Below are 24,157 nucleotides of genomic sequence, written 5' to 3'. Positions count from 1 at the left end.
AACACGTTGCATTGGATCGGTCGAGTTGGTCTTTGAAAAGTATTTGTAAACGTTTGTTATCAAATGCATTGGTTAGAAATATGTTTTAAAAGTAGAAAACAATGATCCACACACATTTGCCCCATAATTGCGTGGTTTTGCTTTTACTTTGCGAACTAACACGGTCGGCCATTTATGGGAGTCCAAAATTTGACTCCCATAAATGGCCAACCGTGTTTGTCGACGAGGTAAAAAGAAAACCACGCAATTTGGAGTGATACTTGTGTGGATCTTTATCTACATTTAAAATATGTTTCTAATCATATAGGCCTATGCATTTTATAACAAATGGTTACAAACGCTTTTCAAAGACCAACTCGACCGATCCAAGGCAACGTGTTCCTTTATCTTGATTTTGTCTTCTGAGAAAGAAAATAAATTGTAAACTGTAAATCTACCTTCAATAAGATTTTCAGTATTGGTACAATTGTAAAAAAAAAATTAACTGCATTTCAGAACATGCTTTTCAACTGCATCCCCCCCCCCAAAAAAAAAAAAAAACAGAGTTGAGATTCAATCCAGTATCAATCATCTGGAAAGGTTTTAAATTACACATGGAAATATCTATAATGTCATAATATTGACATTTGGAGGACTTTGCATACTCTAAAGAATTTCTACTATTTGGACTACAAATTGTACATGTCGGCCTATGACAGAATGTGTGATAAATGGTTTATTGCCCTTACGTACATGTAGCAATGGATCATAGAATTTATAAATGAAACGGCAAAGTTTGTAGATGCCAACTTCATAGAGCTGCTCATAGCATGCAGACAACATTGGTTATTGTCAAAGACCAGTATCCACATAAAGTGTAATACGGTACTTTATAAGAAATAACGAAACTGTGCAAATTTAAGCGGTCATCAAAGTCACAAGAAATCAGCAAGCCTGATATTTCACGGAGGCAACGAAGGCGATTGCCTCTATGCCTACTAGTCATTGCCTTGAAATGTTGAAGACTGCCCATTGCAAAATGTTATGGCCTTGCACTCTAATCCCCCTCCCACAAAAAAAACAAAACAAATAATAATAACAATAATACCAGTTTTATTCTACGTTTTGTTTTCAAAACACAAATTTTAATAAAAGTAAGTGTCAAACTGAAGAATTGGAGGCCAGTTTGAACTAAAGCGCTTGGAGCCACCTTTGAAAGAAATAAAAAATAAAAAATAAAAAGGCCCTCATCCTCCTCTTTTTGGAAAAACCGAGACGATCAACTTGTATTTTTTTTTACTTGGCCTAAAATTAAGATACCAGGAGTCGATTTCACAAAGAGTTTGGACTAGTCCTAACTTATGACTAGTCTTACAAGATATACAAAATGCACGGCTAGTCCTAAGTTATGATGAGTAACTTATGGTGGCCCTGAGGGGACATCGCATATCGCAAACGTGTGCGCATACATATGCAATGTCGTGAAACAATTCGCAAATATGTGCGCACACGAATGCAATGTCGTGAAACAATTCGCGAATATGTGCGCACACGTATGCAATGTCGTGAAACAATTCGCAAATATGTGCGCACACGTATGCAATGTCGTGAAACAATTCGCGAATATGTGCGCACACGTATGCAATGTCGTGAAACAATTCGCGAATATGTGCGCACATGTCTGCGAATATTATTTGCGATGTCGTGAATTTTATTGCATACCATGTTGCATACCTTTGAATAAAGTGTCTAATGATCTGTTTCTTTCCAACAGTGAGATAAGCAGTAGTCATTGCAGCAGTAGTCTTTGTTGTGAGGCAAGCGAGGCGTGTGGTCGTCCTTGGCTTGGTGCCAAGTTCCTGGGTATACACATGCTTTACAGAGGGAGCCTGCTGTAGCGCCACAGTACTCCCTAGATCGGTAACAAATTATCCACAACTATGACATCATCCTAAAGGTATGCAACATGGTATGCAATAAAATTCACGACATTGCAAAACAAATCGCACTCGTGTGCGCACATATTCACGATTTGGTTCACGAAATTGCATACGTGTGCGCACATATTCACGATTTGGTTCACGAGATTGCATACGTGTGCGCACATATTCGCGATTTGTTTCACGACATTGCATACGTGTGCGCACATATTCGCGATTTGTTTCACGACATTGCATCTGTGTGCGCACATATTCGCGAATTGTTTCACGATATTGTATACGTGTGCGCATATATTCGCGATTTGTTTCACGACATTGCATACGTGTGCACACGTTTGCGTTATGCGATGTCCCTTCGGGGCCACCATAGTAACTCTTCCTAACTCGAGATAGGACTAGTCTTAACTCTTTGTGAAATCGACCCCAGGCCTGCTTTGTGTTATGTATTGTACACACAACCATACATGTGTCTCCGGTATGCACTTTTTATATTTTGTTAAATTAAATATTTCAAATACATCTGATATTAATTTCTTGAATCTACAACAGGCACTGTGACAACCTCTATATTATGTACCCCAACATGGTTCAGTACACACAGCCTAATTATTGCCTCTCTTGTGGCTTACATTGTCCAACTAAAAATTGCTGTTTCACTGTTAACTGATTCAGAACAAAAGAAGTTATGCCAGGCATTGGGGCTTAGTAAGGGATTCACTTTAGTTACTACAATGGAAAGTAGTGTACAGAATGGCTTAGGACTGGGGTCACTGAGCATTACAACCAACAAACACACAAGTGTCAGTAGTGTACTCTAGCATGGGGAGTTCTTCCTCCATGACTCTAGCATGCATTACAGAAGGACAAGGAATGATTTAGGGGTGTGAACAACTTCAACAGTAATTTGACCCAATTCACCTGGCCCAATATCATGCATGGCTCTGCAACCATAAGCACAGAATCGGCGCTTACGGAAGCAGGGAGGTCTGTGCTTGTGGCAAGGTATATCACAGGTTAGCAGTGAATTTTGGCTTCTGCGCGTGTGTATTCCCCGTTCCGCTTACAAGGCTAGTGCAGAAATTCTGCACTTGCACGTAAGTGGGGAATTGTGATCGTAAGCGCAGAATTTCAGGAAATTGGGCCCTGACGTCATCCTCAGAATAGTCTTGGATGCCCCATTTTGGTGGGCCATGTCACTGTGCATTATTCAGTGAAGTGCGTATTCAAGGCGAAGCAGCGTTTACACGTATGTAAAAACCAATTGAAAACCAAAATGGTTGAGCATGGCAACAGATAGCACTACAAAGCTATGATGTGTTTAGTGTTTACAGATGATGCTGTTATGTCCAAACTGAACAATTTTTGCAACTGGGACTGGTCCAACCATGGAGAAAAACCTTTCTCTGTGTTCCAACTATAGCTGGGATTGTCTAATCTGTGACTGCTCTACAAACTATTCCGACATCCCCATGCTTCATGTGATTTATTTACTAGGGTTAGAATTAGTTTTAGGAAAACACAAAAATGTCCTTTTCACACTACTCTACTCGTTTCCGTACGGTAAGTAACCGCCCCCGCCCCCCTCCTAAAGAGATCCTAGGAGATTTCAAGGACACAATAAAGACACATTTGAAGGAGTAGACCATTTCTAACGTCAATCACCAAAATTACTAATTTCTTTGGGGACAGTTACACTACCTCTTTGTTTGAGCGCCTTGATGAGCACATTGTTGGTGGATGATGCGCGCCCAATAATATAATACTCCCATTAAATTTTTTTAATTATATAAAGATACAGAGAAAGACAAAGCTAAATCCTTAACCACAAAGTTAACGGTTACTGGTCTTCATATTAAAAATACTTCCTTTTGGGTCAAAGCCAAATACTAAACCTAGACTAAGGCCTGTATGCTTCGTTCAACGAAGGAATTTTTTCCTTGATAAAGGGCATCCTTCACGTATGAGGAAAATGTAATGTTCTACTGCAGAGCATTTTAAGGGCACCAAGGCAATGACCTGGGCCCAATCTCATAACACTGCTTAGTGGGCGATTTTGTTGTTACTGTGGGATTTCTTTTTCATAGCGCTGCTAACCGTAAGCACACGAAAAGGCACGCTAACCACGAAAATAAATGACATCATAATGCAAACCCATGGTAAACATGCAATATGGCCGCCCATTTTTTCTGCAAACCTGTGAAATACGCTTGCACCATAGCAAATTTTTCAGCTACAGTAAGCAAAAAATATTTTTTACCGTTAAGCATCGCTATGAAATTGGGCCCTGGAGGCAATCGCTTTGGGATCAGGCTGTTTTATCCGCTTGACCATCACATTATTATATATGTATGTACATGAATGTATGTAGTTCATAGTAGAACCTCAACGTGACACGCTCTAGGAATAGCGAAACTGCCTGGGGTATTTATGAAGGTATATTTAGGACACCCTTGGACTAGGTACACCCGGCAACGATTGTGATGGTGACAGTGATGTGCAAACTGCAATTAGGGCTTCATAAGTAACTTTTAATTTCCTCTGCACATTTGTTATGTCTATGTCCCATACCCAACTCAGCCTTCGGCCTCGTTGGATATGGTACGCAGAAGCGCTATATTTGTCCGTATTCCACTTGTGCTTGAGTGATAACTTACAAAAGTAGAACAAAACACTTACCTTCTTGGGTGTCTTGGGGCTGACACTTGGCGATCTCCTCTTGGGAGGAGGGTCCCAAGATGTTTCATTGGTACTCGGCTTATAGTAATACTTCCTCCCCCTCTTGTCTGTGTGCGTCTCCCATTCATCCTGGCTTGTGGGTACCGGTGCTATCGGGTTGAGGTTTGCGTAGAGTGAGTGCTGATGAAAGTCATGAGTGGGTGGCGAGTAAAAGTCGGGCGAGGTGATACTGGAAGGCTGAAAAGAACGGATTGAGTAAATTTGTTAACAATCCAATAATGAAAAACAATAAAAAATTAAAACTTATAAAGCGCACAAATCCTTAGAAGCTCGTGGTGCTAAATACATTCAATAGGCATAAATTGCAAAATACACTTGTACAATATAACCAAAATTTAAACGTTAGCTTCAAGGCTAAAATAATGTACTGTAAGAAGAAATCCAGAATACGTGGTAGAGTAACAAAATAAAATATCTAAGAAAACATCAAAACAAAACAATTACAACAATATCAACTTTTCTCAAGAAGACGGTCAGAGCATACTGATCAAAACATCTAGTTGAAACATACGGTTCTTCTCAGAACCATCCAAACTCAATTAGAGATTATCATTACAAGGTGTTACCGCAAACCTTACTATTTAATAAAAACTTTATTGTCCCTCATGGTTGAAATAGGTTAAACTCCAAGGAGACAATAGAGTCCATCACCCTTATCCTTGCCCTGGTATCCACCCCTTTTAAAAAATGTTACAGTAAAAAATGTTTAAAAAAATTATGTATTCTCCATGTTATGCACCCCCGTGTATAAACTGCGATTCTTTATACGTAGGATACATGTACATCACACCCAATGGACATTTTAAAGTGCTTATTGTGTGTGACATCTGAGCCCCATTTATAGACCTTGCAAGGAAGGGTTTTGAACAGGGTGATGGGCGCAATTTGTTGCCAACTTCACCAAACACACCAGGGAAAACCCTGCATATTTAATTAAAACAATACGATACTGGATTTGTTTACACCATGTACACATAGGACCTACACATGGTTAAATGCAAGTGTCTTGCTCAATGCAACAAGTGCCATGACAATGGTCTCACCTCAGAGTGTGATGAAGGTTCACTGTCCGTCATGGGCGACGCTGTGCCTCCTATGGGTGTGGTAACCCCAGAGCCACCCTGTCTACCATTACTGTCCTTGACATTCAACTGCGAAGGACGTTTTTGATGCTGGTAAGACGTCGTCTTCTCCTTTCCCTCCTCATAATCGGGAGCCGGTATTGTCACCCGATGTTGGAACCGATTAGCCATCTCACTAACGAGGTTATTATTTCTGGTCGGGGAAGCTGTAGGATTGCCACTTGGGAAAGTTTCTTGAGACGGTTCGACAAATTTAGTACGAGGAATCAAATTCACTGAACGCTCAAGGGGTTGCTTAGCCCCTGGTCGCCCCAACAGTGCATTATCAGGCTGTATTTCCAGATACGTAGCTGGGAGATAGACTGGTTTTTCTTCCCCTTCTCTTTTGACATACCACCAATCGGAGTTCGACTTGCGCAGCAGCGTGAAGACATCACCGGGGTACATTTTGGTTGGCTGGCCATTTCCAGACAAGTATTCATACTCGTATTTTGCATTGACGAAAGATTGCTCCATCTTGCATGAGATTTATTCCTTCTCTATCTGTCTATATAAAAGAAAAAGGAATCGTGGTTGACTGACATTTAATAAACTCATCTTTTAAAGTCAACACTTTCAGTCGATACACAACAAAATCAAAATATCAAATAAAACAGGCTAAGGATTACAGAAATGCCACAGAGGCCAGGTAGGGACTGAAAACCCACTCCAAATACATTACAGTGTACAGGTCAGAGGTTGCATTTAAAGCTGGGTCCACAGAGGTGAAAGGCAGGCAAATAAATCCACCAAGTCAATTTAAACCCCCGAAGTGAAAGCAGAATTTAATTACTGGTGCAGCCCGAAGACCAGCAGAATAAAATATTAAAACATGCAGTTGGAGTTTAATGGGCTAGGTAAGAGGAAGTTCAAAAAGGTTTGGATACTTTTTGTATGACACAAAACACAACTGTCCACAGATTTACATTAAACTGTTTATTTAACATAAACTGTCACAGATTAAAGATAATGATGGCAGAAAGTTTCCCCTAAAACACTGTACAAAGTAAGTTTTTATTGCCATTTTTTTTTTTTTTTTAATGAACAAAAGTATACCCTCCCTTTAACCAACGCAGCTACAATGTAGAAGTTTATCAAGAACACCTTGGGAATTTCAATTTATGCTTGGGCCACACTTTGCCATGTGTTGGTGTTTGGGGCACCATTGTAAATGATATTTCCAGCTGTACTTTCTCTGCCAACAGTTTGATCTTTAACATGACAACTTATCTAAAATATGAAAGTAAATTTGAATGTTCAATTTATGACCATGACCCAAACTCATAGAGCTGCTTACAAAGAACAAAAAGTATCTAAGCACAACCAAATTATGCTTACATACATACCAGAATCAGGTTACCAGCCAAACTACATGAATCTTGTCACATGTACAATTTTTGACTGCTAACCTGTTCATTTCTGCTAAGCAAAACAATTTAAGCAAAAGAGAGTCTCCTGACGACAACTAGAGAGAACTATTCGAAACATTGAGACCAATTAGTGAAGCTAATAACAATCCACTAAAGCTATTTAAGTAGTTTTTCTACCTTCCGCTCAGGTAACGGTTAAAAAGTAGGACAGTTCTTTTCAGAACTGAGAAGTCTCCCAAATTCCAAAAAGCTACTCCGCGATAGTTGAATATAAAGCAAGTTCTCAAAAGAAAATCTATCTACCTAGCAATACATGTAGATACACACATGGTGTTATTGCAGTCCAAATATTGATATGCCACCATGAAATGCCTGAAATTATGGGGCGATAGGTCATTTTCGCATGCTGGACACACATTCTGGAATGATTTGCCAGTTCAAATTCGTAATATTTCTAGTGTTAATACTTTCAAGGTAAGTTTAAAGCCACCTAATTTAATGTTGCTTATATGTTATTAATCGTATGTCTGATTTTCGTTTACTGTGTGAGGATTCCTTCTCGTCACCTTGAGCACCTTAATTTAGTGGATTTTGGCCCAACAAATGTTAAATTATATTATTATTATTATTATTATTATTATCCCATATTGACCTTATTCACCTGGTGTCATCATCAGAATAATCTTGGATGCGCCATTTTGGTGGGCAATGTCAACGTGCGTCATTCAGTGATGCGGCGTTTACACGTAAACCTATTGACCACCAAAAATGGTGAGCGTGGCACAGTCGCCGCGTGTGACGTGCGTGCAAAGGGTCAATACTTACAGAGGTTGATGGCTACGATAGGAGGTGAAGTCATGACATTACATCTGGTATGAGGTCAAACTAGTTGATTCTAAACAGCCATATCTCTGAGGAGTGTTATCAGCTCCTATGATTACAGCTTTGCGTTTGTTTTACAAAAAGAGGTGTCTGCAATCTGTATTCTGAAAAAAAAAAAAAAGGAAAAGAACAATGTCAGATCGTAAGAGTTCTCAAGCATTGTTTACATTCAAACATCTCTAACTCTGTTATTCTTTTTTTGATTTAAATGTTTATAATACTTTTTATTTATTTGGTTACTTCATTTTAAAACTTCAGACAATACAAACAGCTTGACCGGGAGTAGTCGTGTTGTGGACTCGAGCTTGGGTTTTTCCAAAAAAATATTTACAAGACATGCTCTAGCACAAAATCTCATTTCAGGGGGTTAATCCACAATCGTCAGCTTAGCCCAGTTCATACTGTGAGTGTGAAAGCAAAGCAAATATTGTTGACACATGGCTGTTTTCGCAGCGAATGTTTCCTGTAAAAACTCGTATCGCATTCGCAGTAAGTATGAACCGGGCTTCAGTGAGTTTGACAAAATACAATTATCACAGACTTGGAACCAAGTCTGAACAGTCCACAAAATGTGTGTTTGGCACTGTATGGAATACACACCCACACTTGGCAGGTTGCACCAACATTTTGTTCCTTGTTGTCGCTATTTCCTGACTGGCCTACATGCTTTACATTTTGTAGAAAAGTTTTTGTGTCACGTCACCACTTTTTCATTCAATATGAAATACATTGTAATATAGTATCTAATTTACCTCAATGAGATATCCCTTTTTGTAAAAATGAGTGAAAAAGTGGAGGACTGGCAGGATACGAAAAGTTATCCCATTTTTGGCTACGTAGGCATAGTGCTATTTTGCTGTAAAAAAAAACATGCGATTTTAGACTTTATTTCTATCTTAAAAAATCATTGCTGAGATCCATAAATCAAAATAAAATGAGGTGTAGTTTGCAACACCTTTATATCTCTTGTTCGATCGAGAGTTTTTCTGGTGGTTAACGTCTTAAAATTTCGTTCAGTATTGTGGATTTTCATGTGAATGCTGGATCAGAGAATATACTGATCAAAATGTTGAATCGTTAACCATCGGTTCTTTTCAGAACCAAAGTCCCAAAAAAAGAGGGATAACTTTCCGTATGGCGCCACCATGTTTTCACTCATCTTTACAAAAAGGGATATCTCAGTGAGGTAAATTATATATTCTATATATTTCATATTGAATTAAAAAGTGGTGGCGCCATACAAAAACTTTTCCAATAAAAATAAAATGTATCGAGTAAATTCGTAATAATAAAACAAAAAATGAATATTCGATCAATATTCATTTTTGTTGTTGTGGGCTGGTTGGGTATTACTTGATAATAATAATAATAATAATAGCTAATTCTTATATAGCGCATTTCATAACTGAAAGAAATACCAATGCGCTTAACAAAAAACAAAAGGCAAACAATAAAGCAACCAATAACAAAAAATACGCTAACAAAATGCAAACGAAAGGATTAAACTGAACAGAAGGCAATAGAAAACAAATGGGATTTGAGCAGAGTTTTGAATTGTTCCATGCTCTGTGGAGAGCGGATGTAGCCAGGAAGAGAGTTCCAAAGTTGGGGGGCGGCACTAGAGAAAGTCCTTGAACCGAAGGATTTAGTTCGAACGGGTGGTATGGTGAGAAGATGTTGTGATGATGAGCGGAGTGGACAGGCTGGTACATAAGGGATGATGAGGTCAGACAGGTAGCTGGGGCATGTTCTATGGATTGCTTTAAACGTAGTGATGAGGAGCTTGTATTGAATTCTAAAAGAGATGGGAAGCCAGTGTAATTCTTTCAGAACCGGAGTGATGTGTTTGCGCTTAGTAGAACGTGAGACCAGACGGGCAGCGGAATTGATAAATAAATCTAATTCAGCCTTACATCTTTTAAAGTTTTACAACCTGGTCTTTATTATCTAAACCTAGATAGAAAACCAGCGATTGGGTTTGGCATTATTTGTTTTGAATTTAATCTTTTGGAAATTGAAAAAGTAGGGGGCCTAAACCATGGAGGAACTAAACTAAGTAGAGTTTCCTGATGTGACACAGGACAGTGACACTACTGACAGTAACCATTTTTTTTTTTTTTTTAATTATTCATCAGTTATCACTATCTGCCTATCAATCATAATCTAGTAACTAGATGTAGTTACTAAAATACTGTTCTCTGTAAAGTGATTAACTTCTTCAAGTTCCATTATTAAAGTTCATATTCCACGACTTCCGCCAAGTAACTAACAGTCCGACCATGGAGTATGCTGACACTACTCCGTGTACAGTTCAGAATAACAAACAGTAACACGGATACATCATTGGAAGTAGCCAGTGCCAAACTAGTGTACACACCGAATAGCCAACTCACTTATCTACGTAAAAAGGGCAAGGCAACCACCACCACAACACACAAACTAAACTATGCCATCCATCAAAACTAAATTCGATGTTGTAATTTTACAACCTACCGGAAACAATTATTGTTTTGACGAAGGTAGGAGGAGGATTCCGTACGACATTCAACTTTTCAGTTGGCGATAAACTTCCGCCCACTTTATTACACCATTACACTCTCGTCGACAAAAATATCGCCGACGTTTCGTATGTTTCGTTTACAAATTTACCATTCCATGTGTTTGTGCAGTAGAGGTTAAATCAATCGAGTCCGAAACCAGACGGCAGTCAGTCCGCTGACTTCTTGCAACGCCCTCTAGTGTCAACAAGTGGTTATGGTTGCCCGTCATAAGTCCCCTTTTGGGGGATAGGCCAGCCCCCCCCCCCCGGCCCGGCAGACCACAGTGCAAACAATACGTTTCTATAGTTATGTTGGATTATATACTTCTTTTCAGGGGTGTATGGGTGGTGGTAAGCATGATTTCTGCGAGCATCCCACATTTTGATAACATTATACAGAAAATTATGCTTTGATACAGCATTTCGGGTAACTTTTGCTAATGAGAGTAATTGTGGAAAAAAACAACTTTATCAATAATAGTTAATTAATGATACAATTTCAGTGTTGCATGGTTATTCTGCCACCCCCCCCCCCCCCGATACTCCTACCCCGCCAACCCAACCACTCTCAGTAAAGTGATGTCATACGATAGTTTTATGGAAGTTGCGGAAAGAAAACAACTTGTGGTTAAGCATTCAGTGTCACCTTTAATATGAGTGTGCAAGAAAACTATAACTGTTTGCTCATCTAGCATTTCAAATATCATTTCTACCAAAAACAAAAAGATAACTTTAAGTGATGAGATAATGACATCAGGTGTGATAAATTTTAGCTGAGTTCAGATTTGTTTAAATGTAGGCCTATGTCTTCCTGATTAAGATAAATTAACTGAGTTTAAATAAACAACACAAAAAGAATAGAAAGTTTGTCTGTTACTTCACCTTTTTATATTTATTTTGAGTCTTTCCACTTTGTTTCATGAACCACAATTAATTCAGAACCTGAAAAGTAAAGACAAAACATTAGATTCTGAACAGAATATTGTTGGTATTGGTATACAAGAAAAAAGAATCAAATTGGGTATCATTATGTGAAAATAAAAGCATGTCAGACTTTAATATCAACAGAACTGACTTGAGTTTAAATTTTTTGAAAAGTGTTTGTGTAATTTTGTTTTATGAATTCAATGTCTCAAATGCAGAGTTTTTTGCATTAAAACAAAATATGTGATAAATGTTTTATACATTTTCGAGCAAACGAAATTCTGATTCGTCCTGTTTTTGTTTTCTTGTTTATGCGGCCTCCTCCATTTCCCCATATAGCCGTCCAATTCCTCACCATTGCCAGAAATGTGTTTTGAAATAGTACTTCTAAGGATGTTAATTGATCAGTTCTGTAAATATAATACTTACATTTTTCTTTTGTAACTGAAGAGGGCATATTAAATTATCATTAGTCTGAGAATGTTGATAATTATAAGTACGTAAGTGAACCAGATGTGTAGGGTATTAGAAGTCTTTCAATTGCTTACAAAAAGAAATAACAGTAATAATATTTTTTAGGCCTCAACTATAAAATCCACTGTTGGTATAAAAAATAAATGCATGCCTTGAAACTATCAGGAAAACTTTGTGGAGTGGTAATTTTTTCTTCAAAAAATGTCATCTTTCTAGTTCTAAATCTTGTAATGTAATTCTAGGCCTAATTTGATGTATTTCAATTGCTTACACAAAGAAATAATACTGTTTTTGTATTAAGCCTCAAAGTTAAAATCTACTATATAAAAAAAAAATTGCATGCATTAAAGCCATAATGGAAACTGTGTGGACTATTCAGTTTTTTATTCAGTAAATGTGTCATCTTTATGTTTTAGTTGTATTAATAGGTCTAATAGGCCTAATTTGACTGCTTTGCATTATTCTGAACCAGTAAACTAAGTAATTCCATTCTACAAATATTTTATTCAATGTATTAGATCATTTATTTGTGGGGAAAATAATCCCATTATTAGGCCTAAATACTATTGTCATCACTTTCATATTAAAACAATTCATCGGAAATAATCTTATTTAAGGCCTAGGCCTACATTTTTTTTTTTTTTCAAATTCTGATTAAAATTTACGTAAACACCTACTTCAACGAAGAAATTGAATGGAATAAAAAATAGTCATTAGGCCTACTTCAAATTCATATAAACTAAAAGAAAGTATTGAACTTATCATCTGTTGGATAACAATAATCTTATTTTATTTATTGTATTCATTTATTTCTTTATTTCAATTGTAAATAAAATTTAAATGTAGGCCTACTTCAAGGTAAAAGGCATGGCACTTTGAAAAAAAAGGGTCACTATGCCTACTTTAAATTCGTAATACCTGAAGCAATGGGAAGTTAGACTTGTCATCTACTTCAAATCCATATTACCAAGAAGAAATGTTTTTAAGACTCATCATCTAAACCATCTAACTTTAGGCATTCATTTTTGTCTGTATTGCAATGGTAAAGAACATTAATTTAAATGTAGGCTAGGCCTACCTTCAAGGAAAAAGTCATGGCATTTCAAAAAATAGTCTTTAGTCTACTCTCTAAACCATTTAAACTAGAATACAGTATATTGGTGTTAAGCTTATCATCTGGTGGAAAATAATCTTATTTTAGGCCTTTGGTTGTTTAATTTCTAATTTTATTTTTTAAAACAGGTAAATTGAGACCTACTTCAAAAAAACATGCATAGAGACGTATGCCTATAATCTGAGCAAAATACTATGTATTAGGCCTCAAACAAGATATTCTGGTTTCTAGGCTAAACTAAGTTACATGTACAGGCAATTGAGTCTTGAATAAAAGTGGTTTGCTGCAGAAAAAAATTGAGATAATATGGTGGTATTCTTTAAAAAGGAAAACAGTCTAATTACCTTTGAGTGTAACAGTGATTCTTCATGACAGCCTCAGCAACTTGGAGGTAGAACTGTTTGAATTTGGTTGTTTTTATTTCCAGTATTGTAACATTTTTATTTCAAAATTTAACACTGTCAATATAATTTTGATTTGAAAAACTCTTGTTTAAAAATAAAAGACACACTTGACAAATCAAAGACACACTTGACAAATCAAAGACACACTTGACAAATCAAAGACACACTTGACAAATCAAAGACACACTTGACAAATCAAAGACACACTTGACAAATCAAAGACACACTTGACAAATCAAAGACACACTTGACAAATCAAAGACACACTTGACAAATCAAAGACACACTTGACAAATCAAAGACACACTTGACAAATCAAAGACACACTTGACAAATCAAAGACACACTTGACAAATAAAAGACACACTTGACAAATCAAAGACACACTTGACAAATCAAAGACACACTTGACAAATCAAAGACACACTTGACAAATCAAAGACACACTTGACAAATCAAAGACACACTTGACAAATCAAAGACACACTTGACAAATCAAAATGACATGGACACCTCCATACTCCTTTTGCCCTCACCAAAACATTAAAAAAATGTGCTGTGTCTATAGAGGGCGCTACATCAAGTAGGAGGTTGAAATGATAATGGGGAAAAACAATATTGCTTTATGCAGTCACATACTTCCTCTTAAAATACAGTGTAATTATTATCAGTGCATGTAAACCTGAATACACCAAGTGGAACCTGAAACTTGCTTATCTCATGAAGGTAGACATGAATAAAATACAGGAGAAAAAACAACTGCTTTATGCAGCATCCTCTTTTTTTTCTAATAAACAACAACAAAATATTATTCACCATAGTATTACAGTATGATTATTATCAAGTAATTAACCACAAGGTAAATTGATTGATTATAAACTATACACAGTACAGGGAGGTAGACATGATTATAGGGGAAAACAACTGCATGATGCAGTTACGTCCTGTTTGTCTTAAAGTACAAAATATTCACCAAGTGAATTACAGTATATAATTATTATCAAGTAATAAACGACAATGTAAATTTATTGATTCAAAACAATACACATACAAGATTTTGATACTTTCCACCGGTTGTCATTTAAAAATGATAAATCTATCCTTTTGAGAAATATCTTGAGACCGTTTATGTCCTCTTGAAGGATCAGTTGTGTATCATTTCCATGGGAATAGATCCGAGAAGATATCTTTCCCATTCTTGAGTTGATACTGTGTTATGAGACTGTATTTTTTTTTTGCTGGCATTGGCAAAGTTCAGAGTTTAAAGAATACATCAGCAGTCCTTATATTGTTTCTTGAGTAATACACGAGCTTTGATGGGCAATCAGTTTTCACTGACTTATCTTAATTGTTCTTCAAACATGAACATTGTTTAGCGTTTGATGGTCTGAACGTATTTTTGCTGTGTTATTATTGTTTGTGTATGTATGTTTTTTGTCCTGTATTTAATTTCTTTAACCTAATTATTTTTGCTAAATTAATTGTTAATAACCTATCTTTCTGAAAGTTTGTATATACTCAGCGCCTTGAGTACCTTGTTTGGTAGAAACGTGCGCTATATAAGACTTCGATATTATTATTAATCTCAATTTACCACTTCATACTCATTCATTGTACTTTCACTCTGGGGTGACCAGGCTGTGAAAGTACCATTTTCATATCAAAGTTGTTAAGCACTTAAGAAGTTGAACAAGTAATGTAGTTTATAAGGTTTAATGGAGATGGTTGTGTTCAAACATAAGCTAGTTCCACAAACAACAAGATGGCTGAAGGGAAGGGACAATGCACCTGTTCAAAGTTGATCAAGATGATCACCAGTTAATGGAAAAGAACATAAGCAAAATGACCCCATCAGATAAAGAGAAGAGTGTCAGACAAATGATCCCACCAGAAGAGAAAAAAGTGTGGGTTCGTGTGTTTATGGGATGGGGGAGGGGGGGGGGGGGGTAAGAAGAGAAAGTAAGGGATGCCCCATCAGCAGTGTTATGAAAACACTGAGATTGGAAGGTAAAATATTTCACACTATTTCTATCACTTCATTTATCATCCATCCTTCAAAATGTTTACAAATAAAGATAAGGCCTAAGTTGTTAAATTAATATGTAACTGTTTTTATTTTTAAATTATGTAATACATGTTTTGTTGTGTTTGACTGAGTGTCCATTGTTTGTGAATGTTGCATTGTGTTGTTTTGCATCAGTCACTGTTATCTCCTTAAAGTTTATTGTTTCTTGCTCTTTGGCACGTGTCAGTGATAATGTTTATCCTGACTTCTTTGTTCATTTATTGTCAATCCACTGAACATTTTCCATTGTGATGATTGTCATGTGCTGGCACAACAGCACTCATGATACACTTTCCTCCTTTGTGATCCAGTTTTTCATGAAGCAGATGAGTATACATGTGAGTTTACTTTCAATACGGATCCTTCTTTCTCCATAGACATCTCCGTAGACAACATTTTCCATAGACACATTTTCTTTGCTGGCACATATCTTGATAAACTTGATGATGTTTTGTCCTCGTTGGTCACTTGTCAAAACTACCTTAAGTTTGTTCTGTTCACATAGACTCAGTTCCATAATTGATCATGACTTTTCACTGTAACAATGTCAGTTGCTGGCACAAATCTTGACAACTTGAGGCTATTTATCCTTAAAATGTAATTATCTTATACTAAAAATTACTTTTTCCCCGGAAAGCATCTTGCCTTCACAGGGTTTTGAAAACAGATTTTATTTAATCCATATATATTCATAATTTTAATACAATGACAAAGTACTGATATTTGTTTGAAAGGCAAAAAATAAAACACGAATCAGATCACTCATACTTAATTAATTATGAATGCACAGTACTTATTACATTGTTTTTAGAGTCCAAAATCATCAGACATATATTGTTCATGGGCATAGAAAACCATAGCGTTTCAAACAATCCTGTGTACAATTGTAGATTCACATGTTCCAAAGAATTTGGAACAATCCCTGTCACTATTGTTAGTGTGCAGTGCTGCATCCAATAAATCTCGAAAGTGTCTGACTTGGATTTCCATTTCCTAAGAAATATCCTGAAGTCTTGGCATGGCTAGCTTTGAAGACGCTGTCAATTGAAGAAGTAGTCCTCGAAAATGTTCAAATCGAAGAAGTCTCAGTCTCTAAGAAGTTGTGTTTGAATGGTGTGTTTACTTGTAGGTATGTATGACTGCAATGTTTTTGTTCAAGTTGTTGATGTTTGATGATTGTTACGAGATAAGGAGAGATTTTTAAAATATATTTCTAACCTACATTTGTTTTACCATTATTGAGTTTCTAAAAGTAGTAGCCTAAGTCCCCTAACGTCACTATCACTCAGCATTTAATAAATCATTTTAAACATTCACTCACATCCTTTCAAAATCACTTGTATAGTGATTTTTACACCAGGTAAGGACGGTCTTTGGCATTTACCATAAGTGTATTCTGCCTTTGGCACAAGAGTATAAAAAGTGGGACTTTTTGATGCTTAAGAAATTTGTGATATTGGCTCAAACACTGAGGACTAAGAATTCCTCAAAACAAGTCAATGGAAAGACAGAACTTGGGCAACTAGCACCAAGTTAATATGGTTGCAAATGGACGATCAAGATTAAACGGACGCTACAACAGTTGGAGAAGTTGGAGTTTCGGCCAACACTGAGAATTAAGAAGTTTTCATGAGCCACCAGAAGACAGAAAGGCTGAGATTTGTTATAAAAATAGCTCCATGAGTTTCAACAATTATGTACGTTAGGCCTACTGTGAACTGTATTAAAAGTTCCCTTACCCTTTAAAGTGAACAAAAGTAGAGTAAGGTATATATGCTATGTGAATTTTAAGACATTTTGCTGACATTGAGGATCAAGAATTCCTCTGTAAGAAAGGCAACATGAAGACAACATTGGTGTTGACTTACTCAACTATGTCTCCACTAAAACATTTTATGAAATCAAATCTATAATATAGGCCCTACCCACCAACAAAACTGAGGATAAGAAATCCCAAGAAAGCCTAAGAAAGTGACAGACAAGACAAAATGGTAAAACCAATTAAAATGCCACCACTAATTCTATGGCTTTAAAACCAGGCCTATAGGCCTATAGGTACACAAAACATAAAAATTTGATAAAAAATGACGATGAAAAAAATTGCCTTAACTTGTAGATTTATAAACAAGGAGGCATAGTAAAGATGGGTCCACAAGCCTTAGAAGATGGGTCCATATATGCCTCAATACATAGTAAAGATGGGTCCACAATGTTTGCCTATAAAAATTGGTCCAGACCTTAATACAAGTAAAAATGGGTTAATAGGCCCTGAAAGATGGGTCCATATAGGCCTTAATACATAGTAAGGATGGGTACGTAGTGTATGCCTATAAAAAATAGGTCCAGGCTTTAAAAGTACAAATGGGTACATAGGTCGTAAAAGTAAATGGGTCCATGTCTTAAAAGACGGGTCCATATAGGCCTTAATACATAGTAAAGACGGGGTCCATATATGCCTTAAAATATGGGTCTTTAATAGGCCTAAATACAAGTAAAAGACGGGTCCATAGGCCTTAAAAGATGGGTCCATATTGGCCTTAATATTAAGTAAAGATGAGTCTATATAGGCCATTTATACATAGGAAAGATGGCGGGTCCATATGGCCTTCAAAAATGGGTCCATATATGCCTTGATTTTACAGGTAAAGATGGGTCAAAAGGCCTTAAGAAGATGGGTCTGTAAGTTATTATAAGCCTTAGTACATAGTAAATATGGGTCCATAGGCCCTAAAAGATTGGGCGACAGGCCTTAATACAAGTAATGAGTCAAAAGGCCTTAAAAGATTGTTACATAATATGCCTTAAAACATAGTACAGGTGGGTCCTTATACATGGAGGCCCCTTAGGCCTTGAAAAATGGTTCCATATGCCTTAATACAGGTGAAGATACAGGTCCATAGATTCAAAGATCTATATAGTAGAGAAGGGTCCAAAGACCTTCAAAAATGGGTCCATATATAAGGCTTAATAAATAGTACTAAGATGGGGCCATTTGCCTTAAAAGATGGGTCCATATATGCCTTAATATTGAGTAAATATGGGTCGGTCTAGGCCTTATATATACATAGAAAAAACAACAGACCTTCAAAAATGGGTCCATATGTCTTAATTTTCAACCGTCCCCCCACTGATAGGTATAAGATGGTTTTAAGACCTTAAGAAGATGGTTCCATATAATGGGCCTTATACATGAGTAAATATGGGTCCATAGGCCTTAAAAGCTTGGGCGACAGGCCTTAGTACAAGTAAAATGAGTCAATAGGCATTAAAAGATAGTTACATAATATGCCTTAAAACATAGAACAGGTGAGTCCATATACATGGTGGCCCCTTAGGCCTCGAAAAATGGGTCCATATGCCTTAAAGATACAGGTTCATAGGCCTTCAAAGATCTATATAGTAAAGAAGGGTCCACAGGCATTAAAACATGGGTCCATACAAGGCTTAATAAATAGTAATAAGATGGGGGCCATTTGCCTTAAAAGATGGGTCCATATACGCCTTAATATTTAGTAAAGATGGGTCTATAAAGGCCTTATACATATATAAAAAAAAAACTTCAAAAATGGATCCATATGGCATGCCTTTTAAAAAATAGGTCCATATAGGCCTTAATACAAGAAAAAAATGGGTTAATAGGACCTGAAAGATGGGTCCATGATATAGGCCTTAATACACAGTGAAGATAAAGTTTGCCTATATAAAATAGGTCCAGGCCCTAATACAAGTAAAAATGGGTTAATATGCCGCGAAAGATGGGTCCACATAGGCCTTAATACATAGTAAAGATGGGTCCATATTGTATGCCTATAGAAATAGGTACAGGCTTTAATACAAGTAAAAATGGGTCCATGTATTAAAAGATGGGTCCATATAGGCCTTTAATCAATAGTAAAGACGGGGTCCATATGCCTTAAAATATGGGTGATTTATAAGCCTAAATGCAATTAAAAGATGAGTCCACAGGCCATAAAAGATGGGTCCATGATAGGCCTTAATATTTAGTCAAGATGAGTCTATAATTATAGGCCCTATATACAAAGTAAAGATTGGTCCATATGGCCTTCAAAAATTGGTCCATTTGCCTTAATTTTACAGGTAAAGATGGGTCAAAAGGCCTTAAAAAGATGGGTACATATTATAGGCCTTAATACATAGTAAATATGGGTCCATAGGCCTTAAAAGATTTGGCGACAGGCCTTAATACAAGTAAAGATGAGTCAATAGGCCTTAAAAGATAGTTACATAATATGCCTTAAAAGATAGTACAGGTGGGTCCATATACATGGAGGGCCTTTAGGCCTCAAAAAATCCAGGTCCACAATATGCCGTCAAAGATCTATAGAGAAGGGTCCACAGGCCTTCAAAAAATGGGTCCATATTATAAGGCTTAATAAATAGTACTAAGATGGGCAAATTATGCCTTTAAAGATGGGTCCATAGTATTCAGTACAAAAAAGATGGGTCCATGGGTCTACAAAGAGTAGGCCTTATAATACATAGTAAAGATGGGTCCTAAGGCCACATTAAACCAGTACACTGAAATTTGATCAAGTTGACTTCCAGTTAGGGAGAAGAAGAAAATGAGCGATGGCCCACCACTTGAAGCGAAGAATGTGAGATTGGTCCCTATGCCTTATAAGATTGGTCCATAGGACTTAAACATAGTAAAGAATCTTTACTATGTATTAAGTCTTTATGGGTCCATATTCCTTAAAAATGGGTTCATAGTATTTAGTACAAAAAAGATGGGTCCATATGTCTTCAAAAATACTACAGACCTTCATAGGTGGGTATATATACAGTAGGCCTTAATACATTAAAGATGGGTCCTTTGGCCAATTCCACATATGCACCAGTCCACCCATTCAAAGTTGATAAAGTTGACTACCAGTTATGGAGAAGAAAGTGAGCAAAACGGCCCATCACTTGAAGCGAAGAATGCTAGATTGTTCCATACATGCCTTAAAAGATGGGTCCATAGGACTAATACAGTAAAGAATATTTACGATGTAATAAGTCTTCATGGGTCCATATTCCTTAAAAATGGGTCCATAGTATTTAATACAATTAAAAGAAGATGGGTCTGTATGTCTTCAGAGATGGGTACATATATACAGAAGGCCTTAATAGTAAAGATGGGTCCATATCCTACAGTAGTAGGCCTGAATACAAAGAAAAGATGGGTCCTTAAGGTTAATTCCACATATATGCACCTTGGTCCACCAGTTGAAAGTTGATCAAGTTGACTACCAGTAATGGAGAAGAAAGTGAGTGAAATGGCCCATCACTTGAAGCAAAGAACGTGAGATTGGTCCATACGCCTTTGTAAAAGATGAGTCCATAGGACTTAATACATAAAGATGGATCCTTATAGGCAAATTTCACATATGCACCAGTCCACCAGTTCAAAGTTGATCAAGATGACTACCAGTTATATGGAGAAGAAAGTGAGTCGGATGAACCACAGAGAAAAATGTGAGATGGCCACCAGTTTACAAAAAAGAAAATGGGATAGGGCCCAGATGACCCACCAGAATGGAAGAAAGTTCGGGGGGGGGGGGAAGAAATGAGGTGACCCACGTACGAGTCAAAAGTAAGAGGGCTGACCCCTTATTTCAACAGTGCTCAAACACTTTGTATTGGAAGGTAGCCAATACCCCTACACTATTTCAATCACTTCATTCTTCATCCTTCATTTAAGATTGGTTATAAAACTTGACTAAGTTAATTAAACAATTAATTAAAATTTAGTTGCAATATTTTAATGATGTTGACATGTTTTTTTTGGTTTTGTTTGACTGAGTGTCCGTTGTTAGGGAATGTTGCATTGTGTGTTGTTTTGTGTTATGTTAGCCACTGTTCTCTCCTTAAAGTTTATTGTTTCTTGCTCTTGGCACAAGTCAGTGATAATGTTTTTTCCTGACTTCTTTGTCCATTTATTGTCAATCCACAGAAACATTTTCACTGTAATTTTTGTCAGTTTATTAATTCTCAATCCACGGAAACATTTTCCACTGGAATATTTTGCCAAGCTCGATGATTCCTCCCACAGTTGAAAACATGACATGCGTTGACTTTCCATAGACATTTCCATAGACACATTTTTTCCAAAGACATTTCCATAGACATTTTTCCTTAGACACATTTCATTTGCTGGCACATCTTGAGAAACTTGTTGTTTTCCTCCTCAGGTGATCCGATTGTATCCAAATGATGAAGTAGTCCTTGAAAATGTTTGAATCGAAGAAGTCTCAGTCCCTATAAGAAATGGTGCTTTGAATGGTCTGTTTATTTGTACATGTTTGACTGCAGTGTTTTTGTTCAAGTTGTTTTAATATTTCATGAGTGTTGCAAGATTTGTTTTAATTTTAAACCTACATTATTGTTTACAATTAATTAGTTTTTAAAAGTTGTAAGTCTTCCATCATCCCTTTCATCCATCAATTCATCAATTATTTTTAAAACAATCTCTCACATCCTTTCAAAATTCTTCCAGCAATTTTTATACCAATTGAGGTAACTGATCTTTGGAAATTACCAAAATGTATACCCTACCAATGATGGCACAAGGGATGGTATAAAAAGTTGCCTCCTTTTAAGGAAATGGTTCATGATTGGCTGAAACACTGAGGACTAGAATTCCTCAAAATAAGCCAGTCAAAATAAAAACAAGGATAAAAACTAACGCCAAGTTAATTTCTAGTCATAACTATCACCGCGATTACGACAAAAATTGTTTAGTTATTGAGAAGGAACTGGGGTTTGGACCCACACTGACCATCAGGTGGGCCTTGTGAACTTCTAAGAGCACGGTATGTGGATGCTCGGACACTTGCCAACATTGAGGACTAAGAATTCCTTAAACAAACCCAAGGTAATCTACCAACAGCACTGGGGATATGAAATCCCAGGTAACCAAAGAAAGTGACAGATAAGAATGAAGGGTAAAACCAATTAAAATGTCATCACAACTTCTATGTACAAGATGTACAATAAACATTTTTAAACCATAACAGTCCAAGAAGAAAAAAAAGGACAAAAATTGAACTGAACTTTACAAGAACTTAAGAACTTTACATAGTAAATACGGGTCCAATAGGCCTTAATTACTAGTATACATGTTGGCCTTAAACAAAGATGATCCATATGTCTTAAAACATAAAAGGATGGGTCCAATTAGTTATCTTAAAGGGTGTATTAAGAATGTGACCTTTTTACCCTGATGCAGATGTGAGGATTAGGAATCCAGCAGATGAGCCCATAGGCAGAGAGATCAGCATGCACATGACTCAGGGATCAAAACCTATACAACTCATCAACCATGATTTATCAGCCCTAACACTTATTAACCTTATATTTCTGTGACATTACTAAATAATTTGTAAACACATCTTCTAGGGAGACCACAACGTTTTTTAAAACAGCTCCATTTATTAAGAGAAGATTAGTTGTTTTGACCATTTATGAGGATTAAGAATTCCTCAGATAGCCCAGTATAATAGGCAGGAAGAGATCAGATAAATACAAAGATTTAAACTTACAACTCATCAACAACGATTTCTCAGAACCCTAACACAAGTGAGAGTATTATCTCATGATCTTACTAATTTTTAATTGTTAAAGATTAACCTACTGATTAATCTCGGGATACCACAAAGTGTATGTAACATGACAGCAGCTGTATCTATTGAGAGATTATTTGTATTGACCAACATATCAGGATTAAGGATTCCTCAGATGAGCCAATAGCATGAAGAGATCAGATACACTTAATACAAAAATTAAAACCTACAACTCATGAACCATGATTGCTCAGAACCCTAACACAAGCCTAATATATCTGTATGATCCTACAAACCTGATCACAAAGTTATTAAACACCAACAGCTCTAACTAAGAGGATATTACTTGTTTTGACCAATTATGAGGATTGGGGATTCCTCAGATGAGCCAATTAGGCAGGAAGAGATTAGCGTACACTTACTACAAGTATTAAAACCTTCAACTCGTCAACAATGATTAAAGTGAGAATATATCTCATGACCTTCTAATTTAAATTTAATTATTAATTAATAGTAAACACATCTGCTAAGGAGACCACAAAGTTTACCATGACAACAGCTCCACCTTATGAAGAGAAGACTTATTGTATTGACCAACTATATATGAGGATTAAGAATTCCTCTGATGAGCCAATAGCAGGAAAAGATCAGACAATTGATATAAATACTAAAACATATAACTCATCAACCATGAATTCTGAGCACCCTAAAGATTAAAACATACAACTCATGAACCATGATTTCCCAAAACCCTAACACAGTTGAGATTATTATCTCTAGGACATTACTTATTTTGTAAACACACCACATAACAGTTTGTCAACACCATAACAGGTCTAAATAAAAGGGTATTTTTTTTGGTATTGACTAGTTATGAAATTCCTCAGATGAGCCAATTATCAAAAGAGATTAGACACACTTAATATCCATATCCAGTTTAACAGAATCCTAACACAAGTGATATTAAATTTCTAGACCTTATTTCAACTTAATTGAGTAGAATATAAAGCATAAAAGCAGGACAAGTTCTCAAAAGAATATAAT

At 36.4% G+C, this 24,157-nt stretch overlaps 1 protein-coding gene across 4 annotated transcripts in view; it reads right to left on the bottom strand.

Moving 5' to 3' along the window:
• The window catches only part of LOC139949082 (rho GTPase-activating protein 15-like), a 36,199-nt gene extending 25,550 nt beyond the window's left edge, over window positions 1-10,649 (bottom strand). For 3 of the 4 annotated variants that reach the window (XM_071947487.1, XM_071947485.1, XM_071947488.1), the window contains exons 1-4: window positions 10,522-10,649; window positions 7,972-8,132; window positions 5,699-6,284; window positions 4,596-4,832 (exon numbers count right to left, since the gene is read on the bottom strand). In XM_071947487.1, the coding sequence (XP_071803588.1) occupies window positions 4,596-4,832; window positions 5,699-6,253 (792 nt within the window). In that variant the 5' untranslated portion in view covers window positions 6,254-6,284; window positions 7,972-8,132; window positions 10,522-10,649. The remainder of the gene's footprint in view (window positions 1-4,595; window positions 4,833-5,698; window positions 6,285-7,971; window positions 8,133-10,521) is intronic. The other variant, XM_071947486.1, reaches the window with a different exon arrangement.
• Between the last annotated feature and the right edge of the window lie 13,508 nt (window positions 10,650-24,157).

Source organism: Asterias amurensis, chromosome 16 (genome assembly GCF_032118995.1).
Source record: "Asterias amurensis chromosome 16, ASM3211899v1".
Taxonomy (NCBI): Eukaryota; Metazoa; Echinodermata; class Asteroidea; order Forcipulatida; family Asteriidae; genus Asterias; species Asterias amurensis.
Note: the sequence above shows the minus strand (reverse complement) of the source record. Positions and strands in the feature narration are given on the sequence as shown.